Source organism: Hippoglossus stenolepis, chromosome 10, assembly GCF_022539355.2.
Source record: "Hippoglossus stenolepis isolate QCI-W04-F060 chromosome 10, HSTE1.2, whole genome shotgun sequence".
Classification (NCBI taxonomy): domain Eukaryota; kingdom Metazoa; phylum Chordata; class Actinopteri; order Pleuronectiformes; family Pleuronectidae; genus Hippoglossus; species Hippoglossus stenolepis.
In genome coordinates this window covers 20518090-20543887 of record NC_061492.1, presented here as the reverse complement: position 1 = coordinate 20543887, position 25798 = coordinate 20518090, and the positions used below count along the sequence as shown (strand labels likewise).

The 25798-nt window shown below is 39.8% G+C and overlaps 1 protein-coding gene across 1 annotated transcript in view; it reads right to left on the bottom strand.

Annotated features, from left to right (window-relative positions):
* Window positions 1-24697, bottom strand: part of pdss2 (prenyl (decaprenyl) diphosphate synthase, subunit 2) — a 30272-nt gene extending 5575 nt beyond the window's left edge. Inside the window, exons 1-4 of the mRNA XM_035168791.2 lie at window positions 24205-24697; window positions 16955-17089; window positions 10409-10607; window positions 2029-2103 (exon numbers count right to left, since the gene is read on the bottom strand). Coding sequence (XP_035024682.1) covers window positions 2029-2103; window positions 10409-10607; window positions 16955-17089; window positions 24205-24452 — 657 coding nt within the window. The 5' untranslated portion in view covers window positions 24453-24697. The remainder of the gene's footprint in view (window positions 1-2028; window positions 2104-10408; window positions 10608-16954; window positions 17090-24204) is intronic.
* Window positions 24698-25798: the final 1101 nt, after the last annotated feature.

The following is a 25798-nucleotide window of genomic DNA, read 5'->3' as shown; positions in this document are numbered from 1 at the left end:
TTGACTGCCTCTTCTGTACGACTTCAAAGTTCCCACAGAGCACCTCACAGCCTCTCAATCAAAACAACCCCTCCTCCTCTGTGATTTAATTTTTCAGTATGTAATTGGATGTGCACCAGAGAGTAACAGCAATTTGACACAGTATTTCCCACAAGTTCTTCAGTTTGGAACCGAGGGAAACTGGGAGGGGGGATGCTGAGCCCGAACCGGAAAACACTCTTTTAGCTCTACAAACAATTCAATATGTTGTTTTATATCAGATATAATGTCAAACATTAAAAACATTATAAACACCACAGGTATAACAAGGTTCAATAGACCATCTCCCAACAAGTGCATGTATTTGGTAAGATATACTGAATAAGAATAATAATAGAGAATACTGGAATAATAGAGAAAACACTTCATGGTAAGAAGTTAATCTAAAATCACCATCGAAAGAGGTCAACTAATCCTCATAAGTCTCCCAGAAAAAAGGTCAACAGAGCTACAACAAAGTCAACAAAGTGTCTGTGGCTTCATCTATACTACGCTTTAGTTTGAAAACTGCTCCGTCAAACTAGAATCTCTGCATGCACATCATTTGACCACTAAAGTGCAAAGTGCATGCGCGTGCTGGTGGAAACATGAATTGGAAACAGCTGGTCTCCTACTACATGTAAACAGTTGAATCATCGTAAAAAATGCAGAATTTTACTGTACAACAGCTGTTGGTTAAGGCAACAGGGTCAGAAACACTTGTAACTGATTGTCCATGTAGCGTTCTACACCAGTAGCCGAGGAGGCTAATGCTGGATGCCATCTGCAAGAAGGGGGTCCTGTGATAGGAACCTGACGAATCAACGAAGGCTACATCTTGACCGCAAAGACTTAATTAGCAAGCGTTTGTGAGTGTCTACATGATGGTTTCCAAACACCTCAGTTTCCGCCCATCCATACTCAAACACAGCCCTGGAGTTTTCAAACTAAAACGGGGTGAGCAGCGTTTTCAATCTTCTCAGTTTTAGCCGTTTTAAAACTGGTTGTATCCATAGCAGAGTTGATGCGTTTGTGCATGAATGTAGCCTGTGGCTTTTACCTCCAAAATCCATTCGTTCTTAATGAAGATGTAAACCTTTAAAAACTGACCACTGTATACTTTAATTGTGGACTCTTTCCAGAGGCGGATTAATCTACATTTGGATTCTTAGTGAGTGTGATCATGAGCAGAAAAGTGTCCAATTGAACTGCAGTGTGTAATTGTAATGAAGGACCATGTCACCCACGGCAACAGTGTGGCTCATGATGTGAATTTAACCTTTAAAAAAAATACTTGGCAGTGCTATGTGTGTCTGCACCAGATCGTCACACAAGTCTCCTGTTTGTATCTGTGCAAAATACTCAGCAGCTGATGAAACTTGTGAACTGTGAAGTGTTTTCCACACAAAGGTCCAAGTAAAGCTCTTACAGTCCACTTTTTAATGCCACTTCAGTTTACTGTCTCTTATAGTCACTCTGACTTTTGGGTTGTAAAATTTAAATAGTTTCCTTTCAAAGGAGACCAGGGTTATGACTGTAATAAAAAAGGCCGAAGAACAGTAACCTTTTTATTTTGGGTACATTATGTTTGGGCTTGTGCATAAAAATGGGGCGTGACCAGTAACAGGTTAACAGTTTTATCTGTAAAAATTAAGCTCTTATAAGGCACAGTAATAAACTACAAGAACAGTACCTGTTTTAGCAAAAATATTGAATATTACCAGTCCTTTTCTTTTTTATCCTCATTCAAATTTCTACATGTATTATACTGTATATCTACATGTGTTTCTAAATTTATACATTTCTAAATTTTGAATTTATCTTTTTCAAGTTTGTCTATCATGTAGAGCTCTCAAAACTGACTTTAAGTAATAAATGTTCAAACAATCATCATTCTATTATTGGGTTCAAATTTCCTCCAACAAATTGTAGGTCCTTTCTTCATTAAAGTGTCTTGGGTTTGCTGCACTGCATCACTGTACATCTATAAGAGGAGAACAGGTACTTTACCTCAGTATTATTGGAATTCTCATTGTAGATTCCTTGGACTAAATCACCGATGGCACTTGAGATCAATTCCACAACCTGTTAAATACAGAAAAGAGAAAAAAGCTTCAGACATTTGGGCTAAAATGCACAAGAAGAAGTAACAGATTTACTATCATATTAACAGATTTACACAACATCTTCTGTCTTCTCTTGAACTAAGAAAACATGAATACGTCAAGTAATGCCACGTGCCTCATTTCTATAAAGTAGGACACAAAGTTCTGCCTTGTGAGCATATAGGTCACGTGTTGAACCCAAAACTTCAAGATCTACACAACATGTACATCATGTGACCTCGTGTTGGAGCTTCCCTGGGCTCTGGCAGTGAACCGCTAACCTGTTCCCTCATTATATATCACTCTGGCTAACGGCATTGATTAAACTCCTAATATGCAAATGAGGTCAATCAAAACCTGACACGCTACTCGTATCATCCGTGACATTCGTAATTAAAAAAAAGCCACAATTTCCCCGGGTCTGAAGCTCGAGTAAACAGCACTCGCGTTGGATCAGCTGGTTCGGCGAATAAATCTGAGGTGAGAGGAGGACTGGAGACCAGGTGAACTGCTGCAGATTCTGTTGATTTCATGACATGAGATCCACGCTCGATTTCATTCATTACACTTTGTATTCACAGAGAAGTCCAGAGGAGTGGGTTAGCTGAGGTGTCTGTGGTCTGAGGGGCTGAAATGGTGAGATGAAATACACCGTCCACAGAGCAGAGGGGTGATGATCTGACTTCAGGGTCTACTTTCCTCTCCCTTTCTTTTAATTGATGAATTATTTAAAGACTTATTTCACTATGGAACATCAGATGTGGAAAATTAGTACAATAACATCACAACATTTATACAAGGTAGGATTTCTGCAGAAGTGCCACAGTAAAGCTGTTTTCAGAAATGAACTCTGGAGGAACTTTGCAGAATTATGTCCGGACCTTCTTCCCGAGTTTCAACACAGCAGGAGATTCTCCACTCGGGACATTCAGGTGAGGCTTGCTGCAGCATGAGGAGGCAAGGACGTAACATATTAATTCCACTGCAGAGATCACGCGTTTTTGTTTATAGCACATCACACCCCCGTTATCACCAGAATCTCTCTTGACATCTTTGTCGGTGTCTTCTACGTGTATGGCACCGCTTTTTTCAATTTTGTTTGTTTTTCCGTCTGACACGTTTTAGAGACATCATCAACACATTCACTGGCTCGCTGTGAATCCTTAGGGGAGATAAGGAATTCATTATTCTGTGATTAAGTCATAGACCCTGTTTGGTCAGTTAATAAAGACGCTGTAAATGGAGAAAAAAAGTTCTGTTTTGGAAACTGACCTTAGAGAATAATTAACTTTCAACCTTTAAAATAGCCAACAAGCTGAAAACTGTTGTGGAGGCCTGAGTCTTGTTTCAGACTGCAGTTGCCTATTTCCTCTTACAGGGGGCATGCATGACTACATTTCTGCAAACAGAAACACCAGCGGCCTCATCGACCACCAGATGAGAGGCTGCGTCTTGTCCAAACACTGCTTAAAGGCTGCTTTTCACTGAATGAGTTCAAATCTGAAGTTGATGCCTCCATCTTTCATTCACACACCGGAGTCGAGGCCGCGCCCCTACAGTACATTTGAATGAGGTTAATTTTAGAGCCCCTTCAGCTCATCCCAGACATCCTTGGTTCATCAGAAAAGTCTGGTGGACGCTGGCTGCGCCGTCAGCCTCGCAGTGCCCTCTGGGTAACCGAATCCGCCGGGGGAAAATATTGAGGAAACCCGAGCTGCGCCCACAGACCTGGAAGGACAATGTGCCTACAGTATTACCAGATGTGGTGTCTCTGCCTGGCCAGCCTTGGGAAGTGGGGGCCAGTGGGGGGGTCTTTTTTTGGAAAGTATCAGATAAGCTTCCCCCCTGCCTCCCCCGTACTCCATTCCCAAATCCAGCCAGATCGTGTTTTGCCGACAGGTCTGTGAGGGGGGAGAAACCGGAGCTGCTCGGTGAGATTACTTTACAGTTTATACAAGTAGCAGCATAGGTTTTCCTCTCAAGGCCACGACACACAATCTCCATCGCTCTCACTGTCTTAGTAGAAAGAAAGAAAAAAAGGCTGGTTTGTGAGAAAAACTTTAAAAGCTGAAGAACTTCTCATTTGTCACCCTGTGTATTAAGGTGAGGTGGTAAAGTGACCACACAGGCGACAAGAAGGAAAACAGAGACAATCCACTGTTTAGCAAACTGTCAGTTTGCAACATCAGAGTCAATCTGCATCAGGCGCAAGTGACTATACAGGACTATACAGTAAATATGTGAGTGAAAATGGAATCTTTTACATCCTTTAATTGCAATAACAATAGACTGTATTCCTTTTCTTTATGCAGAGAAGATGAAGCAGGTTAGATGCAGTTTTTTAAAGGCCCTTAATTGATTTTACACATCGAGTTCAGTGTACACATCACAGGGAGGACTAATAGGCCTGAGAAACAATAGGTGCACAGCGCTGACTTAACGTGATGCATGTTGCACTTTACACAAGGCATGCTGCTGGGAATATTTGTCTGCAACACATGATCCTGTCACGTGACATTAAGACAACGCAGGAGCGAGCCGGCTGCAGTCAGACCAAGCAGCTGCAGCACCTGGGAACCACCTCTGTGACGACACAACTCTGCCCTGATTGGCTGGAGGCTTCACTGACACACACTTATGTTTTTATTCTGAGACCTTCAGATCCATTACCTGCTGTTAATTTCTCTCCAAAGAGGATGATATGTACATACACATATATATACCAGATTTTTTTATTGGAGTAAGGACTAAAGAGGTATAAATCAAAATAGTTTTCATGAAAATATACTTTGATTTAGTGGAGATGTGAAAAGACTTGAGATTGGTTGTTGTTGTCAGCTCACTGACGCTACGAGAAGTAGAAAGAGTTCACAGATCACGGATCATAATTTGCACATAGTTTGCAATTGACAGCTCCAGAACAGGTGACTAAATTGACTTTAAGTTGAGGATGTTCTGTCAACTGCTGTGGCCAAGGTTAAGCAAAAAATATTTACCAAGAAATTTTACGTTTTCTTGAGGTTAATGGTTTTAATTACACCATAAGAAAAGAAAATAATACAATTATATTTCTGTGATTTTAATGTTTTTCAGGTAAAATCACATCCACACAATGTTTTCTGTCATGCACACCAAATAAAAACGAACTGCAATCTATCTAATACTTCCACATAATAATCAGTAAGTCTGTCTGTGTAAAGCATATCTCGTGATCAAATCATCTTCACACTTGGCAACATTGATTTTAAAGTCAATATTGCAGATAAACCAGGTAGTGTGAACACAAAGTTTGCTAACTTCACTATGCACCATAGACTGGTAATAAAAAGCTCTGCACACACAGAGAAACTGCACTGCACAAGTATATTTAAATTAGGTTGAATTTCAAATCAGGGCCAAACTCAACAAGAACTAACAAACAAGAGGTTAAGTGATGAAGGTTTTCTTAACCTCAAACCACCAGTTCAGAGACTTCGGTCAAAACTAATTTCATTCCCGTAACCTTAGCTGAGTATGATGGACTTATAAGGGCTGTTAACAATCGTCTAACTTACCTCCTGCTCATACCAGTGGGGAGCGCTTTAAAAAACACAGCTGAATATGAGCGTCAGCGCAGGCTGTGGTTTGCCCTCGCTTCAGTTTGTTTTGCTAACCTTTTCAAACATGAGTAACTGCTGAATATCAGATGTCTATCTCCTTATTACCCTTAAAAACTTCTACTGCGGGGACATTTCCTGTTGTTGCTTCAGGTTACGCTCATAGTCTTATTAAACGGCAGATTGCAGATTTGTGTGGGGAAAAAAACGAAAAAACAACAGTGGGATTTTCAATGGTTGTTGCTGACCTGACATAAAATGCCATTGTGTCTAACTTGAAAATGAGATAAACTAAAGTAACAGATGGTCCAAAACTTACGTCACGTCATCAGCAGATCTGTTATCATTTCATTTTCAATGTGGTTTGTCTCCATTTTACAGTGAAACATCATCTGTATCTGAGCAACGGTGAGTATTTTCTGTCATAGTGCTGTTGGAGGGACACATCCCAATGAAACCCGTATAACACTGTAAAGGAAATGCCACACCTTTAGAATTATCTTTCACTCATAATGGAAATGTCCGATCTTATAACTCCTGCCATGTTTCCTACACACGATGCACCTTGGATACCACTTACATCACAGAGCAGACATAAAGCCAGACTGTGTGCTGAATAAGAAGCAGCAGGGAATGCGATAAGGGCTGGTCTGGCTGATGGCACACAGGAGTGGGGGGTGGGGGACAGGGGACAGTTATTTTGATCCAGCTAGGCAACCGCATTCTGACAGAGCAGCGTGGTGACAGCATCTGTCAGAGCGGGGTTACCGGGCCACGTAGTAGATATGATCTGTGGTGCACTTACAAGACCACCGCCACACACATGTCCAAAACGGAAAACTCAATAAGAAGGAATCCCATGGTTCACATGTCAATGTTGTCTCCTGACGACATCCTCCTGCATCCAAACAGATTGTGTGCAACATCAAGCGGAGCAGCCTGTGTGGAACTGACTGAGGGACCTGATATAAGAATCCGTGACTTTCACTCTAACGTATGCTGCTGTAAACACTTGATGTCTGACAGGTTCTTTAGTACAAAAAAGCTCTGTCACAGAAGGAGTGATGGGGCATTTTTAACTATGAATTTCATTTTCACAATGACTGAACCATAGACTGTATATAAAAATGGACGCTGCTTCTCTATTTATACACTAAACAGATATGAAGTCAAAAAATCCCGGACACAAACGCTGTCATCTTGTATATTTGGAGTCTGAGTCTGCGCACTTTTACTTTTTAGTTTGGTCCATGTCCCAGGTAGGATTTATGATCTATACTGTAGCCAGCCACCAGGTGGTGATCGAGACACTTTGGCTTCACTTTTAGGGAGCTGTCATATCGCTCACACATCATCTATCTTTACACACAGTCGATGGGCTGAACAGTTAAAGCAAAGTACGCCAAGTATAGAAACTCCAGGAACCACAACATGAGATCCAGAGAAAAGGCCTCAGTGTCACCTACACCACCGTCCCAACAAGCAACGTCTACTCTTGTTGCCTCACCACAGGTTGCAGCCATCGATGAGTTGTGGCAGGCTTACAAGAAGACTACACTAAGGTTTCCTCCTCAGACTGTGTTCGTTTTTAGACCTCAGGATGCGTAACACAATGGTTATTGATGGAAATGAAAAACAGTCTGTGTAGAAAAACTGTTCTTCTTTCCTTTTACCTATTCAGTCTTACAATAGCATGGTCATCAGCCCAAATTGCCTTTCTATCTCCGATATGTTTTTACCCTGCCCATTTTTTTTTTTTATGTTTGATTGTTTGTACGCAGGGTTTCTATTTCCAAAATCAACACAGATCCAGGATTATTTTTCTTTCTTTAATATTGTGAGATTGGGTGTTTTTTTTTAACATTTTCATCAATTTCGCAGGAAATAATTATTGGATCCTGATGGAAAAAAAAATCTTAGATATTTAGTAAAACTGATACCTATGAGTGTATGTGATTTGAATCAGCTTGATTGAATTTAAGGGGACCTTTGGGCTTAGGCAGAGGTATGAGTTCTACTGAATCCCATCCTATTTTTCGCTTAATTCATTCAGGCTGATGTTGTGTTGTGTTTATCTGATTTCTTATTCAAAGTGGGGTTATTTTTTGCACAGTAGCTGTAGTAGAAATTGGATCAGTGTAAGTCAATCTGTACAGCTACGTTGCCATTTTACCGGAACCATCTCTTGTGGTTGTTCAATGTTGCTACGTAGCTTGCTACATTCATATAAAGAAAGCTTAAGTGGGAGCGGTAATTCTGCTCCAAAAATAAAAAGGCCTCATTCAGATTAGAGTTAGGCTTGGGCTGCAATTTTCTGTCAGAAAAATAACTGAGCGAATCTGACATAATCCTGCTAACATCAACTGGTGGTTGGCATTTTAATTAGTGTGGTAGAACATACAAGGGATATTCTCCCTTTGTTCTAAAATGTCAATGTCAACTTTATTTATATAGCACATTTAAAACAACTTGGTTGACCAAAGTGCTTTACACAAGCGTGCAAGAGAGGGGGCAGATCTAATATGGAGTGGTAAACCTTTCCACAAGTTTGGGGCACCTACTGCAAAGGCTCGATCGCCTCTGGTTATGAGCCTCGTTTTATGTAAGTCCGGGAGCAGCTGAGTGGCTGACCTCATCTCTCTAGCTGGAGTGTGAGTATGGAGAAGTTCAGCTAGGTAAGGTGGTGCCAGTCCATTAAGTGATTTAAAAGTTAACAACATTTTTAAATCAATCCTGTAATGAACAGGAAGCCAGGGGAGGGATCGCAACACTGGTGTAATATGGTCCCTTTTTATTCTTTCCTGTCAGGAGGCGAGCAGCAGCATTTTGGACGAGCTGCATGCGTTGAATGGATGACTGGTATAAGGCCACATACAAAGAATTACAGTAATCAAGTCGAGAGGTTATGAAGACATGGATCAACCTCTCTAGATCTTGAAGTGGGGGATAGGCCTTAGCTATAAGTCTCAACTGAAAGAAGTAGGACCTAACAACGTAGGAAATCTGCTTGTCTAATTTGAAAACACTGTCAAAATAAACACCAAGACTCATCACAGAGCAATGAATATTAGGGGCTAGAGGGCCAAGGTTGCCCACATCCAGCAGTTCAGGATGTCCAAACACAATAACCTCAATCTTGTTTTCATTTAGGTTGAGGAAGTTTAAGTTTATCCATCATTTGATGTCATTTAGACGATCAAGCAGGCGCTGCAGTGAATCCTTAGTTTTTAAAATTCAAGGGCAAGTAGATTTGTACATCATGCGCAAAACAGTAGAAAGAGACATCATACTGCTCAAAACTTTACCCCAGGGGCAACATATATAAAAATAATAGGATAGGGCCCGGAACAGAACCTTGAGGGACACCACAGGTAAGTGGGACAGCTTTTGAACCTGTTGCCTGTAACAGTAGGTGTTCAGTTTAAAAAGGCATAGAGGTGATGATCTACTGAGCGGGCCACATGGCTTTCATAGTACTGCCATACAAGTCAGTCAGATTTATCGTTAGCCTCAGCGTACCCCCAGGTTAGTCTTGTAACGTTATTGCGATTAAAAGGCCAAAACACCCGATGACATACACAACTGTAGTTATATCCGCTGGTGGTCGCTAACTTCTGTTAACATCAACTGTTGGTTAGCATTTTAAATAGTGTGGCAGACCTTCAAACATACGAGGGATGTACTCCTCCTCATCCTATGCTCTAAAGTAAAACAAGTACCATCATGACACCCTCCTGTAAACCTTTACATTCATTCAAACTCATATCATCTCAGGTATATGCAATCTACAAAGGGATAGAAACACCAAGTCCTAAAACGGAACATTCTTGTGACCAAGTTACGATAAAGTAAGTAAGTGATTTAAGTACTTGCGGAGGATGGTGTGATAGCTAACCCGGATCTGACGTCATGACATGAAGAAAATAGTCCAAATCCCACTTTATTGAGCTCTTCGGCAAAAGAAAAACTCGCTTTCAGACACTACTCTGTGCATTTTCTCTGCACCGGCAATTACGTCATTATTGCAGGATTATGACTTACAACAACGTCGGCCTGGGGAAAATCTCACAATAAATCATGAATGTTTATTTTACACTTTATATAGTATTAATACTTTTAGGTAAAACACACATTGAATTACCATATTTAAATGTAAAATTAAACCTTTTGCTTTGGTTTGCGCTGTGATACTCTGCTCTGCTCTTATTTGCTCTCGCCTCTCGTCTCTCGACCGCAAGTGCAGTGCATTGTAGGAAACAATGAGTCCACTATATAGTGTATAAAAATGTTCACTAAACATTCGGACAGCACAACAAAATGGCGAACTCACTATGTAGTGGACTATAAAGGGATTAGTGAGTGATTTCGGAAACAGCCTATGACTTCAGAGTTGTCTTGCTAAAATAATGAAAAGGATGTTTGTACTGCAGATATGTATAGAAATGAAAGAGACTTCAAAATCAATACAATATTCCATAAATTACACTCTGCAGTAATGACTAATCATAGCTGCGGTGAGAGTTTGGATGTGGTGTGATAGGGAGAAAAGATGAAGTGATGAAGACTGACACTGATATGTTTGGCTGTAGGGGCTTCTGGGAGCCTGTTTTAAGACAGCGGTGTTTCTCATTAATATCACTGCTGTAAGCTTTTGTCAGGACTTCAGTTTGTTAATGACAGACTGTGTACCTTGGTGTTATTCAGCTGGGCCAGTCCGGTACAAGCATTCGCCAGCAGGAAGTCGCCGCTCAGGACGGCCATCTTATTCCCAAACTGCATGTCCTTCAGTGGGCCGTCTGAAACCGTCCACTCCCTCAGGTTTACTATCCCACGATGCACCAGGAATGCTGTGTGGATCAACTCTGTGATTTCCGCCAGGTTCCTCTGGCTGTGAAACAGAAAATAAAAAAAGGAAGGACACATTTTAGCTTGTAAGAGAGGCGTTGCCGAGGCTTGACAGTTAGAGAGCTTTTTGACAGAAACCTTTTCATTGTCTTTATCCTGGTGAGATTTGTAGGTCTGGCAAGTTGGAAAACACATTCACAGCATCATTTACAGGTGTGCTGACCACAAAGAATCCGAACAGACGATTCATGGGTTTTTATTTCATCTGTCAAACAACAGGGAAAAACATCTATGTTGCGAACAAAAGGGCTCCAGTTTGTAATTTGACTAAAATATACAACGCTGCTCCCAAACAAAGACAGTCAGGATCATCACTGTTAATCCAAACGCTATCTGAAACATTTACTGACCAACTTAAAGAAGAGACTTCTCCACAGCTACAATTTTACTTCCAATTCAAAATCGGCGTGCTCAGGGGCAGAAACCTCCAGATATGTCAAGCATCTTGCCACGCAGCGTGTCAGGGTTAAAAAAAGAAATTAAACTTATCATTAGAAAATAACAGCCATTCTTGATTATGAGAGAAAAGAAATAAAAGTGGTCTTTGAATAGAGCCTTTCAGAGCAGCCTTAGGGAGGATATAATCAAATGTTGATTCAGTCATTGGTGGGGGATAATTAGGCCACTCTCCATATGGAGGGAGCTCGGCACGCTGCGACAGGAGGGATCCATCCAGACAGGGCTGGGTGCGCTGATAGCCACTTACGACCTTCTTTCAGCCGCTATGAGAACCTGATGAGCCGGTTGTCTGCCTTGTGCTCCAACCCCTGGCTAATCACACACTCACACACATTCACACACATGCAGATCTTGTAGCCAGGTAATTGCTGTGTGGAAAAGATGTGATTAAAATTCAATAATGTCATCTATGTCGCCTCTCAATCACATCCATTGTCTGGTTGGTTTCTCTGCTTGGTGACACAGAGCAACAACAGAGTCGCCACGGATGAGAGTTAATAAGTTTGGGATTTAAATAAGAGGCAATGAACAGGTTGACAGTGGCGTGTTCTCAAGGTGTGTCAGAGGGATGGCTGCGCTCGACGGGTTTCAAGACGGGAACTCGTTGTTACAGCAGAGGAACATGATACAAAGCTGAGCATGATTTAAGGTCGGGAAAAAATGTTTAAAATGTACTCGAAGATCCAAGGGCAGCCTTGCAGTGACTGGTGAATTGGGTCGTTTTCAAAAATGAACTCCGGAGAACTGGACTTTCTCCGGAATTTGCCTTTCACACATAAACAACACAGCAGGAGATTCTCTGCTCAGACCCGTTCACAACAACACAGAGATCTCCGGAGCGTTCAGGTGACGGGGAAGCCCCTATCACCAAAAACTCTCTTGACATATTTGTCGGTGTCTTCTACGTGTATGGCACTGCTTTGACATCCGGAGATATTTGTACTGTATTATTTTTGCTATTTTCACTTTTGCATCTGTCCCATGTTAGAAACCTCATCAACACACGTTCGGGCTGAATCCTGATGATGTGTTTTCACATGGGCTCATTCGGACAGTCTTTTCACCAAATGGCTGGCAGGAGAAACCAGAGAGAGTCCATAGGTGTCACTCTGACACTTGCGTTCATAGAGCCCCTCATACTCAGCTTCTACTCTGGAGAATGTTTGGAGACTCTCTTCAGTGCATGTCTGAAAGCAGCTTTGGTTGCTTTACTAGGGGCAAAAACAACAGCAAGACAAACATGACTGAGATCATATCAGAATAGAGAAACATAGTTAGCTATTTACATATATTTGTCAATCATGACCTTTAGGCTAAGATCTAAAGCTAAGACTTTCTTCAATGACCAGGGATTATAAATGCCACCTTTTAATTATTTTTTTAGAGTAGAAGTGAGAGTCATTTAATATTGCTATATAACAATATATTGTTATACCCTGGAATATCATTTGAGAAACTATATGGATAAAGTAACGAGACTGAAAACCCCTGTTTTGTGACATGAGTGATTTAAACCTGATAAATCAAGATATTTAATCACAGTGATGCAAAAATCTAATATTAGCACATATGTCGAGATGAAATGATCGGTCAAGAAGTCAATTAATCAAAGTACAGAAAATAAATATCAACAAATTTTATAATGAATCATTTAAGGTATTCAAAAAGTAAGTGAATAACATAACTGGTTCAATTGTCTCCAATGTGAACATCTGTGGCTGTACCAGGTTTAATATCATTGTGGTTGAATATATTTGGGTTTTCTACTCTATACTGTCATATTGGAGCGTGGGAACTCACTCTTTTCTGACTTTTGAGAGACAAAACAACCAATCAATTAAAAAAACAAATTTGCAGATGAACTGATGACTAAATGAACTAAGTTGCATGTTTAAGCACATTGATATATAATTGCAGATAATGGCTGTAAGTCTAAGACATTTAACTGTGGTTTGATAGAGATTCTTCACTGAGTACAGCTTACAAATCAGGTTTTTTTATTTATTTCATTATATGGGTTGGCAGAATGGATACTAGAGCTGGGCTATAATTGCCAAAAATGATATCAAGATAATCATTTTCATCATTAGTTGATATCGAGAATTATCCTTCTTTTAATTTTCTTTCATTTCTTCTCTGACCGAAGGTTATAGACTCTTCATTTTGGGCAGCGAATGACAAACACTATTACACTATAACACTTATCTATCTATCTATCTATCTATCTATCTATCTATCTATCTATCTATCTATATATCTATCTATAATCCTATTTCACTGTGTTTTCTTAGTCTAAGCTTTAACTGTTATACCATGTACATTTTTTACCTTGTAGTCTTTATTCGTGCATGGTACCAATTAGGTCTCTACAGGTTTGCTACTTACAAAATCCCTTTGTACTTGTAGAGTGACAAAAAAGATCTCTTGAATCTCCACACTTGCTAAACAGCAAAACATTTCACAAATGTGATGTAGATCAATATGTGTTGTACCTCCTCACTTATAGACATACATTGGACTTTTGTTACATTGTTATTGATGAAAATTATAGTGAGATAATTATTGATATTGGTTAATTACCCAGCCCTAATGGATACCAATAGTATCCACCAAATTAAATAAAAAATGAGCCTCCATGACACCAATGAAAAAACCAAATAACTCCATAACTCATTCCTGGTAATTGATTTGCCACAAAACCCCAAATGGCCTTACACATCTAGAGGTATTAACTTGAATAAAGGGTTTGAATTCTTGTTGTTCGGCTTAAGTAGATGATTTTCCCATAAGGGTCAACATGTGCAAGAAACCCACCCTGACTGGAATGAACTCAATCAAGGAAACACACAACACTGGTCTACTTTTAAATGTAGGAATTAATATTATTAAACAAATGCACCAAGCACCAGTGTCCAAAAATCCAAATCAGTCGAACCTCTCCCTCAAAGCTGTGCCTCCACATCTGGTAGTCCTGATCAGAAGCAGAGGAGCTTGGGGAGGAAAAAAGGGGGACAAGGGGGCTGATGTATAAATAGCTTTGGTGCCCAGTTGCATAGCAACCGATGCCATCTTGCTGAGGTGTAACGCCCCCTACCACGCCCCTTGTCCTGACTGTTCTGTTCCATTTTCCCTCGCTCTGCAGTCTGCCTCGCCATCAAATGCAGCCTAACAAATGTAAGTGCTTTAAAGAGGTGGCCTGTCCATCAAACGGCCTGCGTGATGCATTCAGGGGCATCACTTCTATTTGTCACAAGAAATTAAGAGGTGTGGTGGCCACAAGTGGGACTATCTGGGATTGTGTCCGTCTATCTATGTATCTATGTATCCACCTATCTATCCACCTATCTATGTATCCACCTATCCACCAATCTATCCACCAATCTATCCACCAATCTATCCACCAATCTATCCACCAATCTATCTATCTATCTATCTATCTATCTATCTATCTATCTATCTATCTATCTATCTATCTATCCATCTATCCATCTATCTGTCATGGTGGTGCTTTGGTGAATCATCAGTGTCAGGCAGCAGAGTGGGAAATGTTTTACAAATGCTGCCTGTCAGGAGGGAGGAGACCATCCCCCGGAGGTTTCAATCACCCCCCAAACCCGCCCCACCCCGTCTCCCTCCATCCTTCCATCTCGCCATCAGCAGAGGTGCTAATGAGCCCAGGAGAGGTGGGGGGAGTACCGAGGGAGGGGAGAGAGGGAGAGCAAGATAGTGCAAATGAGGTGATCAAGTCATGCTGCGTGTGTGTGTGTGTGTTTGGGTTTGGGCTATCCATCACACATGAGTGAGGGAATGCTACTGCATGTTGGACTCAGTAATGCGGTGTCACAGTGATGTGAGCGGCAGGTCGTGACATGAGGTTAGAGTGTAGTGACTCATCCTGGTTTGAGACACAACCCGTCGACATGGATCGGCCTCGGAGCCTGAACTCGACCGGACTCTTCCAAGCGCTTCCATGATGCCTGGTTTATTCCAATTAGTTATAATATTAGGATGTGTCTGCACGGACACGGCTCCACTACACACACGTGCCTTGTGCCAGCTCACAGTAAGAAAGAAGCCTTTCAGGCGCCTAGCGTACAACCACGCCAAGCACAGCAGTCACTTCTGGAAACCACTTGGCACACGCCTACGTCCCTGTTCTGAGCTGCACGTAGGGAGTTGAAGTGTGTGAGAAAGCCAGGATGGACCCGAGGTTGCTACCTGAAGCATTTTACCAACTGTACATTAGTACCACCACTTCACCCTTAAAATGTGTAGAAAAATCAATAAACACTGTAGTTAATGACATATTCCAGAAATTTCATAGGTGAAGAGGATTGATCAGAGCATGGTGTCAGACTGAAAAATCTATCAAACACAAATCATTCTTCAGGACTTGTGCTTCTACTGTTGAATAAACATAACTTCTAAATAGATTTCAAAATTCAGTCTTTGGTTCTCAACAGTAAATCCTTGGATCCTTGAGTTTTATGTTAAGTTTATTTGCTCTTTCACACTATATTCAGTATCGGTTCAACATTTTTGATTAGCACTGAACACAACGTACAACTGAGCCTGATGGCACTAAATACAAAGTCAGGAAATCATAAAAGTCAGGGGGACGATGCTTTTCTGTACAAAAAACATACTTGTTGTAAATAAGTCTACTTTTTGTAAACAAGTACATTGTAAATTGTTGGTGACACTAGATGAAGTCATGAAGTAATTAAGGTTTATCTTCTGAGGACTATGAACATCTGAACTAAATTTCATGGCAACCAATCCAATCGCTGTTGAGATTATCTGACAGACATTGCAAGTCCGCCAATCCTTTGTTTTCCTGTCGTAAGTAAATAATCGAAATACATGTAAGAACCATATTCATTAAGTCCAAATAAAGATAATATATTCAGGATGATTTATTAGCTTCTGTTGCTATTGAGAGTATAGACTTTTACATGGAAACATTCATTAATTGTCTATTATTAATTTAAAAGACTGTTAAGTTTGCATTAAAACAGTTGTTTGGACATTTCCAGTCAAATACATCTCATTGTGTATCTGTTTGGCAGTTTGAATACACACCAGCAACTTGAGGGTGGTCACAAAGGTGCTGAGAGGACTTTTTGAAGGGGTCTTTCAATTAGCTACAATCTTAATATAAACAAAAAACTTGAAATCCCCACATTCTAATGGTGGCCCATATATTCCATCAAACATCACAGGATGATGTAGTACCTCATTTACAGGAATTGATATGGACGATAACCACAAAGGACAAGATAGAATTACCAGACTCAAGGATTTTATTTCACTATTCATCCTTCAGCAGCCATGTAACAGGGAAAAAAGTGGTATCACCTTTCTTGGTCTGCTTGCCATGCATATTTATGGCTCTACAATGCAAAGTTACACATGTTTTACTGCCCACTGTTTTCTCCAAAGCAGCACATACTTGAGAACAGAAATCTGGGGAAGGCAGAGAGTGTGTGATTAGATATGAACTGTTATCTGAGGATTTGAATCATCAGCTTGGTTTAATTGAACAAAAGCAGCTTCTTGGTGTAAACCAGCTGTGGTATGATAAGGCCTTTGAGACGACAGTCTCTCACTATGATGTGATTAAAGCTGCAAGACGCCATTTAACATTTAAGAAAATCCTCAATGGTATCGTGACTTTTACACAATGTTTTGCCAATTTGCTCCCAAGTTACCACAAAAGCAATTACATTTGCACAGTTAGCAATGCTTAACGGAAGATTCATTAGTGCATCTAGCTGATGATACTTTGATGGACCTTTAATGACGACCATACTAGTAATTGTAATGCATACAGTTTGCCTGAACCCCCCAACCCTTTAACAGGGGATTTACCTGGGATAAATGCCGCTGACCATGTCCTGAGCCAGGAGATCGGACGCTGCATGGCTTGGCCCTGCTGCTTTGGAAATGAGCAGGACAATAACGCCCCTCATCTGAAGGTTGTTCTTGTTGTCGTAGACAAAACCTCTGCAAAGCAACAAGAGCAGGCAAAAATACTATTAGACATTCATCAGAACCATTTGATTTTCTCAAACGTAGACACTGAGTTTTAATGCACTTTTTGTAGACACTGAAAAATTATCACACTAGACCAGCCAATGCATGAATGCTGTTTGTTACAATACACAGTACACAGTATGATTTTGCTGAGCAGCAAAGGATTTTTATGCTGGAGAAACATGTAGCATTTAAACAAAACAAAAAACGAGCTGATAGATGCTGAAACACTGCAGAGCTGAGAGATACTGTAGATTTGGGTGAGAATTCTCTGTAGGTTCATTGCTGTAAATGATCCCTTTTAACATTATTCATATTGATTTGAGCTATTGTTAAAATACAAATTATAATATATATGTATTATAGCTTTACACGTATTTGTATTTCTTCTGTTTTCATTATTTATTTGGACAGGAATATGAAAAATCCAATTTCAAAGCACCGGGTCATTTAAAGCACATTTCTGGCCTGTATAATATTTGCTATATAATAGTAGCTAAGTCTTGCACAGTGGTTTAGAGCTATTTGATGTTTCCCAAATTGATTTCAGATCATTGCAATTTGTTATAGACCAGCTACACTCTGCTCAATGAAAATCCTGACCAATAATGAAGGGACAAGATAAAAAAGTTGTTGTATAAAATCAGAATAAATTTCTAAACCAAGAATTCACAGTGCTAGATTTAAACAGATAAAGTAGCAGTAATATATATTTGATCAGTTTTGCTGCAGAAATGTATTTTCTCTTTTGGCTGTTAGTCTCCCGCCCCCTAGCCAACAACCCTCTGACACATTCACACACACACAAAGACACACACAGTGCACAGTGGTAACTGCCGGCGTGGTGGGCAGATTAAATATCTTTTTACTCTCTCTGGGGAGCAGTTAGACAGAGCACCTCTAATCCTGTTCCTATGGGAGCCCCTCGTGCCATGAATCACGCTCTCGTTAGGGGCTCGGAGGCAGACAAGCGGCCACGCCCCCATCCGCTCGATGCCCAGACACCAGCCTCACCAACCCAGAGCCCCCACCTCCACACCCCACCTCTCTGACCCACCCCTGCACCACAGGGGGAGGTAAAGAGGAACCTGCGACAGAGTGGATGTAAAAGATAGAGCATGAACACAGAGAGGGGACAGAGAGAGATGGAGGAAAAAGCGGCCAGAGAGAAATGTAAGAAAAGATGACAAAAGAAAGATGTGAGTGACTCTGGTAGCAAATAGGGGAAAAAAGCGCACATGCCCAGAAGCTTTGTTCCCCCAAAAAATCTACCACATAAAACAGCTCACACTATGTTACCTAAAATTTACGATACAGCTGACATTATGCAGCTCGTGAGATTTATTTATGGTCCCTCTAAATTTTTACTCAGTTGGAAAATAGTGGCTAACCTGGTGCACTGACGAACGCAGCAGCATGGCCTGCTGAACACAAAACTGCTACAGAGCAAAAATGATGAAGCTGCTCTCCTCTGGAGGAGTCCAGGTAAGCCAGTGGCCTGAGGGTGGCAGATGATTAATATTTATGTCACAATCCACACCAGCATACATCAATCAATCACAACCGCCCTCCTGCAAAGGGGTGGGGCGAGGATGATGTGGAAAAAGAGGGATAGTGAGGACTACAGAGAGGGAGAGAGGGAGAGAGGGAGAGAGGGAGCAGAAAGAGAGAAATGGGCCGCTGTCATTTTAAAGGGTTGTGAACAGGTCACCACGCCTTCTGCTCTGCAAATGCACCGCAGGAATTCAGGAACTTCAACCAGCATACGCAGGGGCTGGCATTAATATATGCAAATATATGACCTCACATGTGTGGTGCCATATTGATCCTCTGTCCTTTTTTCCCTTAGTAATGAATGAATGAATGAATGAATGTGCCCAATGTGGCTGCCCTTTTCACATGGTGAGAATTTATGCAACACATTCACCGTATGTGCAGAGTATATGTCTTCATGAAATCATGATTCTAACAGTTTGTTCAATTTTCCAGGATTTAATTTACACATTTTCAAAAATGAAATGAATCATTTTGATAATCAAATTTAGTTTTTAGTAATTTTTTGATCAAAACACCATTTCCAGGTCCTTTGTCATACATAACATTGAACTAAATATTTTGGGCTTTGGACAGTTGCTCTGATAAAACCCCTGAAGACACCATGAACTCATTGTTTTACTATCCTCTATCATTTTAAAGACAAAGTGATAAATGTATTACCAGCAAATATTAAATGAAAATAATTATTAATCAAATTATATAATAACTATTTTGACATTTAAGGGCATGTGTTTATTAAATCCTTAGTGTACATGCAAAATCAATGAGATCATATTGCTGGTTAAAAAAGCCAAATAAGAAATTGTTAACACTAATAAATATCAGTCTATTTTGTTCATCAATATCCATGAATTATTCTCTGCGAAATCAAGGACACTGTTGAAAAGATTGATTGAAGAAAGTGAAAACAAAATCCTGAATATATGTCTCCTGATCACGATGGGTTCTTTCCAGACATACAACACATTCTTCCACCAAGTTCTGAGGTCATCTGGTCAGTTGTTTTTACGTGATCCTTCTTACAAACAAATGCAGACAGAAACATAGCCTCCTGATTGGGGGCAATCCTTTTATAGATTGTAAGTGTGCGTACAAAAATTAAAGAGGCCATATTGTCGGTTACAAAATCCAAATACACCATTTAAATTCTATATTAAACAATAAAGTCAATACATTTCATTGGTAAATATGTCTCACACACAGTAGTAAGATCTACTGACATTGATAATAATCAAATAGTTCTACTAGTTCATCAATACTAGAAGTATCATAAATAGTTATTTTATATAATTTTGGAGGAATATTTAACTGATAATACGCTATATAGAAATATAGATATTGCTGCGTACTTTGGTTGTAATTCTTTGATCCCAAAAGATATATATATTTTGGTTATATTGAGTTTTATGAATCTTTTTGTTTTAATATCCGCATTACAGTGCACATGGAAAATGAAACATTTTAAAAAATCACACAGTTTCTGTACCATCCAATTTATCAACAGAGTGATTTTTCTTTTTACCAGCTTTATTGTATCTTTACAGCAGTGTCAACATTGTCATGTTTTGATATTTTTAAAAACTGATTTGTAATCTTCCCTTTTCAAGCTGTGATATCTGGTTGTTGTAAATTAGTTTCCATATATATATATATGTGTGTGTCTGTTGCCGGTTTGAATTACCACGCCACTCTCAATTAAGACAGACAGAGCTCTGATTGGGCAGATCAACTCCATTTTTTATTGAAAAACACTAAACCACTAAAACTTTTTTCTCTCCATACTTTGAATTTGTTCAATTCTTAATTCTTAGTCATGACCAACTTCAGCTTTGGCCTCAAGTTATCAGGGCCTTTAATCCAAAAGGTCAAAACTGAAGGAAAATGACACAATGTTTTGAGAAGATACGTCAAGGCTGCACACTGGAAGCTGTTTTTGACTTTTTGCAAATAGTTCTTGCTCTAGTCTCCACACTGATTTCAAGATTCACTCTAGTCAACACTGTAGCTGCAGCAGACAGAGGTATTGTGCATCAGTTGACGTCATATTAATGGCCACTGCATTGATCAGGGTAATGATGATCACAGGTAAGACTGCAAAAAAAAGGTGAGAAAGGTAGAAGGCATCAGTAGAACTGAATTCCAGTCTGAGTCCAACTCTCAAGGACTGTCCTTAAAGCAAGTTAAGTTTCCTCTCCTGGGCCGCAGTCCCCTCGCTGTAACTCCAGACTTTGGGCCAAAGTTAGCTGAGCTGCAGTTTTTGAGAATGAAAGGAAAGGAAAAACCGAAACCCAACTCCACGAGGGTCTGCCTGTCTGCTGTTGTGGATATTTTTATCTGCCGCTCGTCTAAGGCGGAGACACAGTGGGAAATACGAACCAGCCAACCCAAGCTGACAGTGAGGAGTCAGACTGTCAAGAGGTCTGCTTCCCCCCTCACCACCCCCGCCCCCTGCTACAACACCCAAATGGATTGTCATATCAGATTTAGGTGTATAGGTTATTACACCCTTGGGCTCCTGTTTCCAAATGCCCGTCTGCATGGCGGGATTGAGTTTGAGGACTCTCTCTTCTCGTTCTCTTCGGTTCCTGATTTTTGTTTGATAAAACAGAAAACTATGATAAAGTTATGGGATAATATCTGGAAGATCTGACCTGCTCATCCTTTTTCAATGCACAATTGTGTCTTTGCAGTTGCATCACACAACAGCTCTGGCTTTTTGCAAACATAAACAAAATATTTCTGGTAGGGGATAGACTCTAATAAAGTTGATTCGTACCCACACAGAGGTGACTGTGACTGTGAGTGTGGGAGGTGAGGCCTTTGCCCTGCGAGAAGAATCAATACACTGTGTTCCTTAAATCACAATATTTACTTAGACGAAATAGGATGCATCCACCACAATGGTAATGGGTCTATTAAGTATTAAGTGCTTATTCTGCCTCGTCTAAGAAGAAACACAGGTTTGAACAGCCTGTCACGTCTTTTGATTAAAAACTGTTCTCTAAAAGTAAATCAAGAAAAAATCAATTCATGACATTTTTGCTTCCTATACAAAAGGTGTTATAAGTAAGTTGTCTCTGCAGCCAAAGGGCACGGCCACATGTGTGTGAATGCAAAGCAAATTTCACAGGTCAAAGTTCACCAAAGTTGTACTCCACGCGAAGCCACGCTGTGATCTGCTTTGTCACAGGAAGCAAATGTTTTATTTGCCTCCTTGCTCGTACTGATTGGAAATGAACAGGTGGCAAAGGGTCACAACGGAAATATTTGCATGTGTTTTCGGGCCAGGAAAGGGTGGTAGTGATGATGTCATGTACAGGGCTTGAATCCTCATTGTGTTTCCAAAACAAGAGGTTATAAGTCACCCTCAGCAGTTGTTCAGGGCAGACTGGACACTACAGTGATGCTGTAGGAAAGTGAAGATAGGCCAGCTGCACCAGAGCTAGCTGGTTAGCATGCTAAGTACAGTAGAAGCTGATGACTTAAGTTTGATGCTGAGCTCACAACGTTTCTGTCAGATCTGTAAGTAAACAGCTGTTAATGCTAACGTTGGCTCGGCAGGAAAAAACGACAACATACAGCTCCGGGGTTCTCAAACTTTTCAGCCACTGACTAAAGATGCCAGAGACATGCAACCCCCATTATCCCTGGAGTTTGTTGAAGCATACAAATTGTATTTATTTAACTTAGTTTGCAAAAAAAAAGAAAGCACCTACATGCACATCTCTCTGTGTTTCCTGTGGTGCTGAAAATGGTCCTGCTGCAACTAATGCTATCTTTTATAATAATTTAAGAGGTTTAACTACTTTTTCTTACTCTTTTCTAACAATTATGGCTAAAATAAACTTGTTCTAATTGCTTATACATTTTATTTGATTTCCAGTGCCTGGGGGTCCCGACCCTAGCTTTAATCAGACCATATGCCCACATATTCCAAATTCAGTGCAAGAATATACTAGTGAGTTCCTAGAAGTATATAGATTCCTTTGTCTGTGGAATTACTGTCAGATTTACTTTGTTCTGTCCAGATGGAGTTTCAATTTCATCAACACAGATTTTTCTGCCACACTTGTATCTTGCAGGTGTGTTGCTTACTGAAGTGGCTACAGTTGGTATTATAGGATGTGTTGCTAATTGTCGTCGTAACAGGTCACACAGTGTGTTTACATGATACAAATGTTTCTGGATTACTGCACATCAATCTATAAAATAACATGAAAATTAAGAACAATCAAGATTTGCACACACAGCCAGTGCACCTAGTTAAGAATCAAAACAGTTTTTTCCCTAGTATTTGTGTACTTTACATATGCCCCTTAAAGGAAAAACACCAAAAGCTTCCAAACCCTCTGACTCAGCACTGAAGGAATGAAAGAAGATACGAGCTTCAGCAGTCTTTCACTACTGCCTCAACTCCATGATACTGTCGCAGCCATGTAAGAGTTGTGTTATGTAATAATAAAACATGATGGTAAAAGTAAAATATCATTGCTCCTGTTAGAAGGACGAAGACCCAAACTTTTTAGCATTTCAGTCCGATGGTGCAGAAATGACAGAAATCACACATCTGTGCAAACCTCTCCTCAGCAGACTTCACTTATTCCACCAGGATGCACCACAGAGCACCACAGGAAGTCCTCCCTCAGAGCTTCAGACACTCTAGGTCAATAGACCGGCCCTGGACTTTTTTCACCCTGTCAGCACATTACACCTTCATTTATAATAACTTAACTTCTGTTGTAAATGTACAGCATTTTTGCATGTTCTTATTCAGCTTCTTTTCATATACTGTATTTTAACGCACATATTTTTACTTTTTATTTTACTCATACCTATATTTTGTATTTCTATTCATTGTTATTGTCTTGGTCAGTATATATTTCAATTTTTGGCTGGAGCACCTGCAAGAAAACCACTTTCCCCTGGGATCAATAAAGTATTTCTGATTACCAATGTTGATATGTTATTACAAAATAATACACACATATGGTATAGACTGTAGCTAGCACAAGAGACACTGTCAAGAAGATTGTTTTGATTACAAACAACCTTTGTATACCTGCATGTCTACAGAGTAATGAAAGGGAATCCTATGAATGAATGTTTGTGTGTTGGTCTGGAGGTGGCTGTTGCTCAATTACCAGTGGGGTTTCAATTTTAAGTATTAAGAGCGTAATAAAGTGATGAAATCATGAGAGAAACAAACTACAGCCAGCTTTAATAGTAATGCAGCTTTGCAATCATTAACTTATGTCAGTAATATGTTGACGTTTGTTTCTTTTGCGAAAGTGAAATTCCACCTAAACCCAGTTAGTGGATTAAATTCATGCTGAAGCTGGAAGATTTTAGACATTAACCTGAACATTTGTTAAAAAGTTAATCTATATTTGAACCTTTGCACACAGAGTTATGTTATTCAGATTTTTGAATGGAGTCTGCTCCATTCAAAAATCATAACACAACTCTGTGTGTTAGCCCAGGAGTTGGCAGAGCCCTGGTTGGGACGTGCGGAGTGCAGCATGTGTTACCTGGCGGTGCTGAGTAACGGGTGCCGGGTCCCCACCAGCTTCCTCACGTGCATGGCCACATTACTGAGTTCGTCGCTGAGCAGGCAGCGGAGGCTCATGAAGGAGGTGGGATACCCGACGATCTTCTCTGCGTCGGACACCACTTTGCTCCAGTTGGACGCTCCGGAGCTGGAGAACAGACTCAGCGTCCTCTGTCCTCGGCTCGACAACGTCCTGCAGCACAGACGCGACCACGTATTGAAAAGCATTTTCTCTAAATACTCTCTTTCTATTTGGAGACAGTTGACTGAAGTGTCATTCAGGTTCTTGCTGCCATCTTCAAACGGTGTGACCAGATTTAACTGAGGCTAACGCTGTGACATGTTGTTAAACAGTGCCACATCTGTAGTATTAATAAATAACTATGATTTAATATCCTGACACATCTAACAAACTGTCACTGGGAGAATAAGAAGCTGTTTCACAACACACGACCTGACACAGGGAGCTGCCATCTTTGTTTACGTAATACGTTACGTCGCGAAACGTAACGACGGCTGCTGCCAGATTCCGACACGCCCACTTTCTGAGAGCACAGTCAGTGATATAATCTGTATGTTATCATGCATTGATTTAATATCATTAAATAAATAATATAATAATTGTGTCCTGCTATTTTGTCAAATTTCCACACAACATGAGACAACTTACATATATTTTATATAAAAAAATATTCGACATTAATATATATCTGTGAATATTTTGTATATTTAAATCATATGTTTTAAATGCGATGCAAATACATCACTTTTATAATACATATCAATTTATATACATCACATACATCAGTTTTATACTTTAATAAATACATAATATACATAAACAGATATTTTGTCGTTATTGTTATTAGGTAAACTAATTTATATTTTATATATTCCCATTGTTCAAAGCTGGTACCTGTAGCTGCCTCAAATATTCTATTACTAAGCTCAGTGAGATGGATATTTCTTTTCCAGGAATTTTACCTAGATTTTCTAGATCTTCTATGCTACAGAGTATAAACCGATAATGTTCAAATTGTTTTTTATTGGATTAAACCACTAGATATCTTAATTTAAAAAGGTACTAAATGGCAATAATTAAATATATTGAAACTCAAAATGATCTATTATGATGTGTTGCTTTTGCTTAAAAGGAAAATTGTAAGTTAATATAACATTGTAATGATTAACAGCACAAATTAACAATAAGTTGACTTTATGCTCGGCATAAAGATTACTACTGCATTGTAAGTACACATAATACATTTAGATGAAAGCCTTATAAAGTCAACAAAATGTAAATTGACAAATGTAAACAGACAAAATATAAACTAATCTTTAGCAGATTTGTTTTTATCAAACAGAAATAGCAGCTGCAGTCTTACACAGTATCTATGGTTAGATAATATAAGGACCCCTGTGTTGTCCAATGTGATCTCCAATCTGATGTGTTAGTAATGTTTGATCATTAGAGAAAATCATTTTTCATTGGATCATTCTGAAACATCCCAAACATATTGTAACTGCTTTTGTCAAATCATTGGATATTATAGTTACAGCTGCAAGTTTCACAT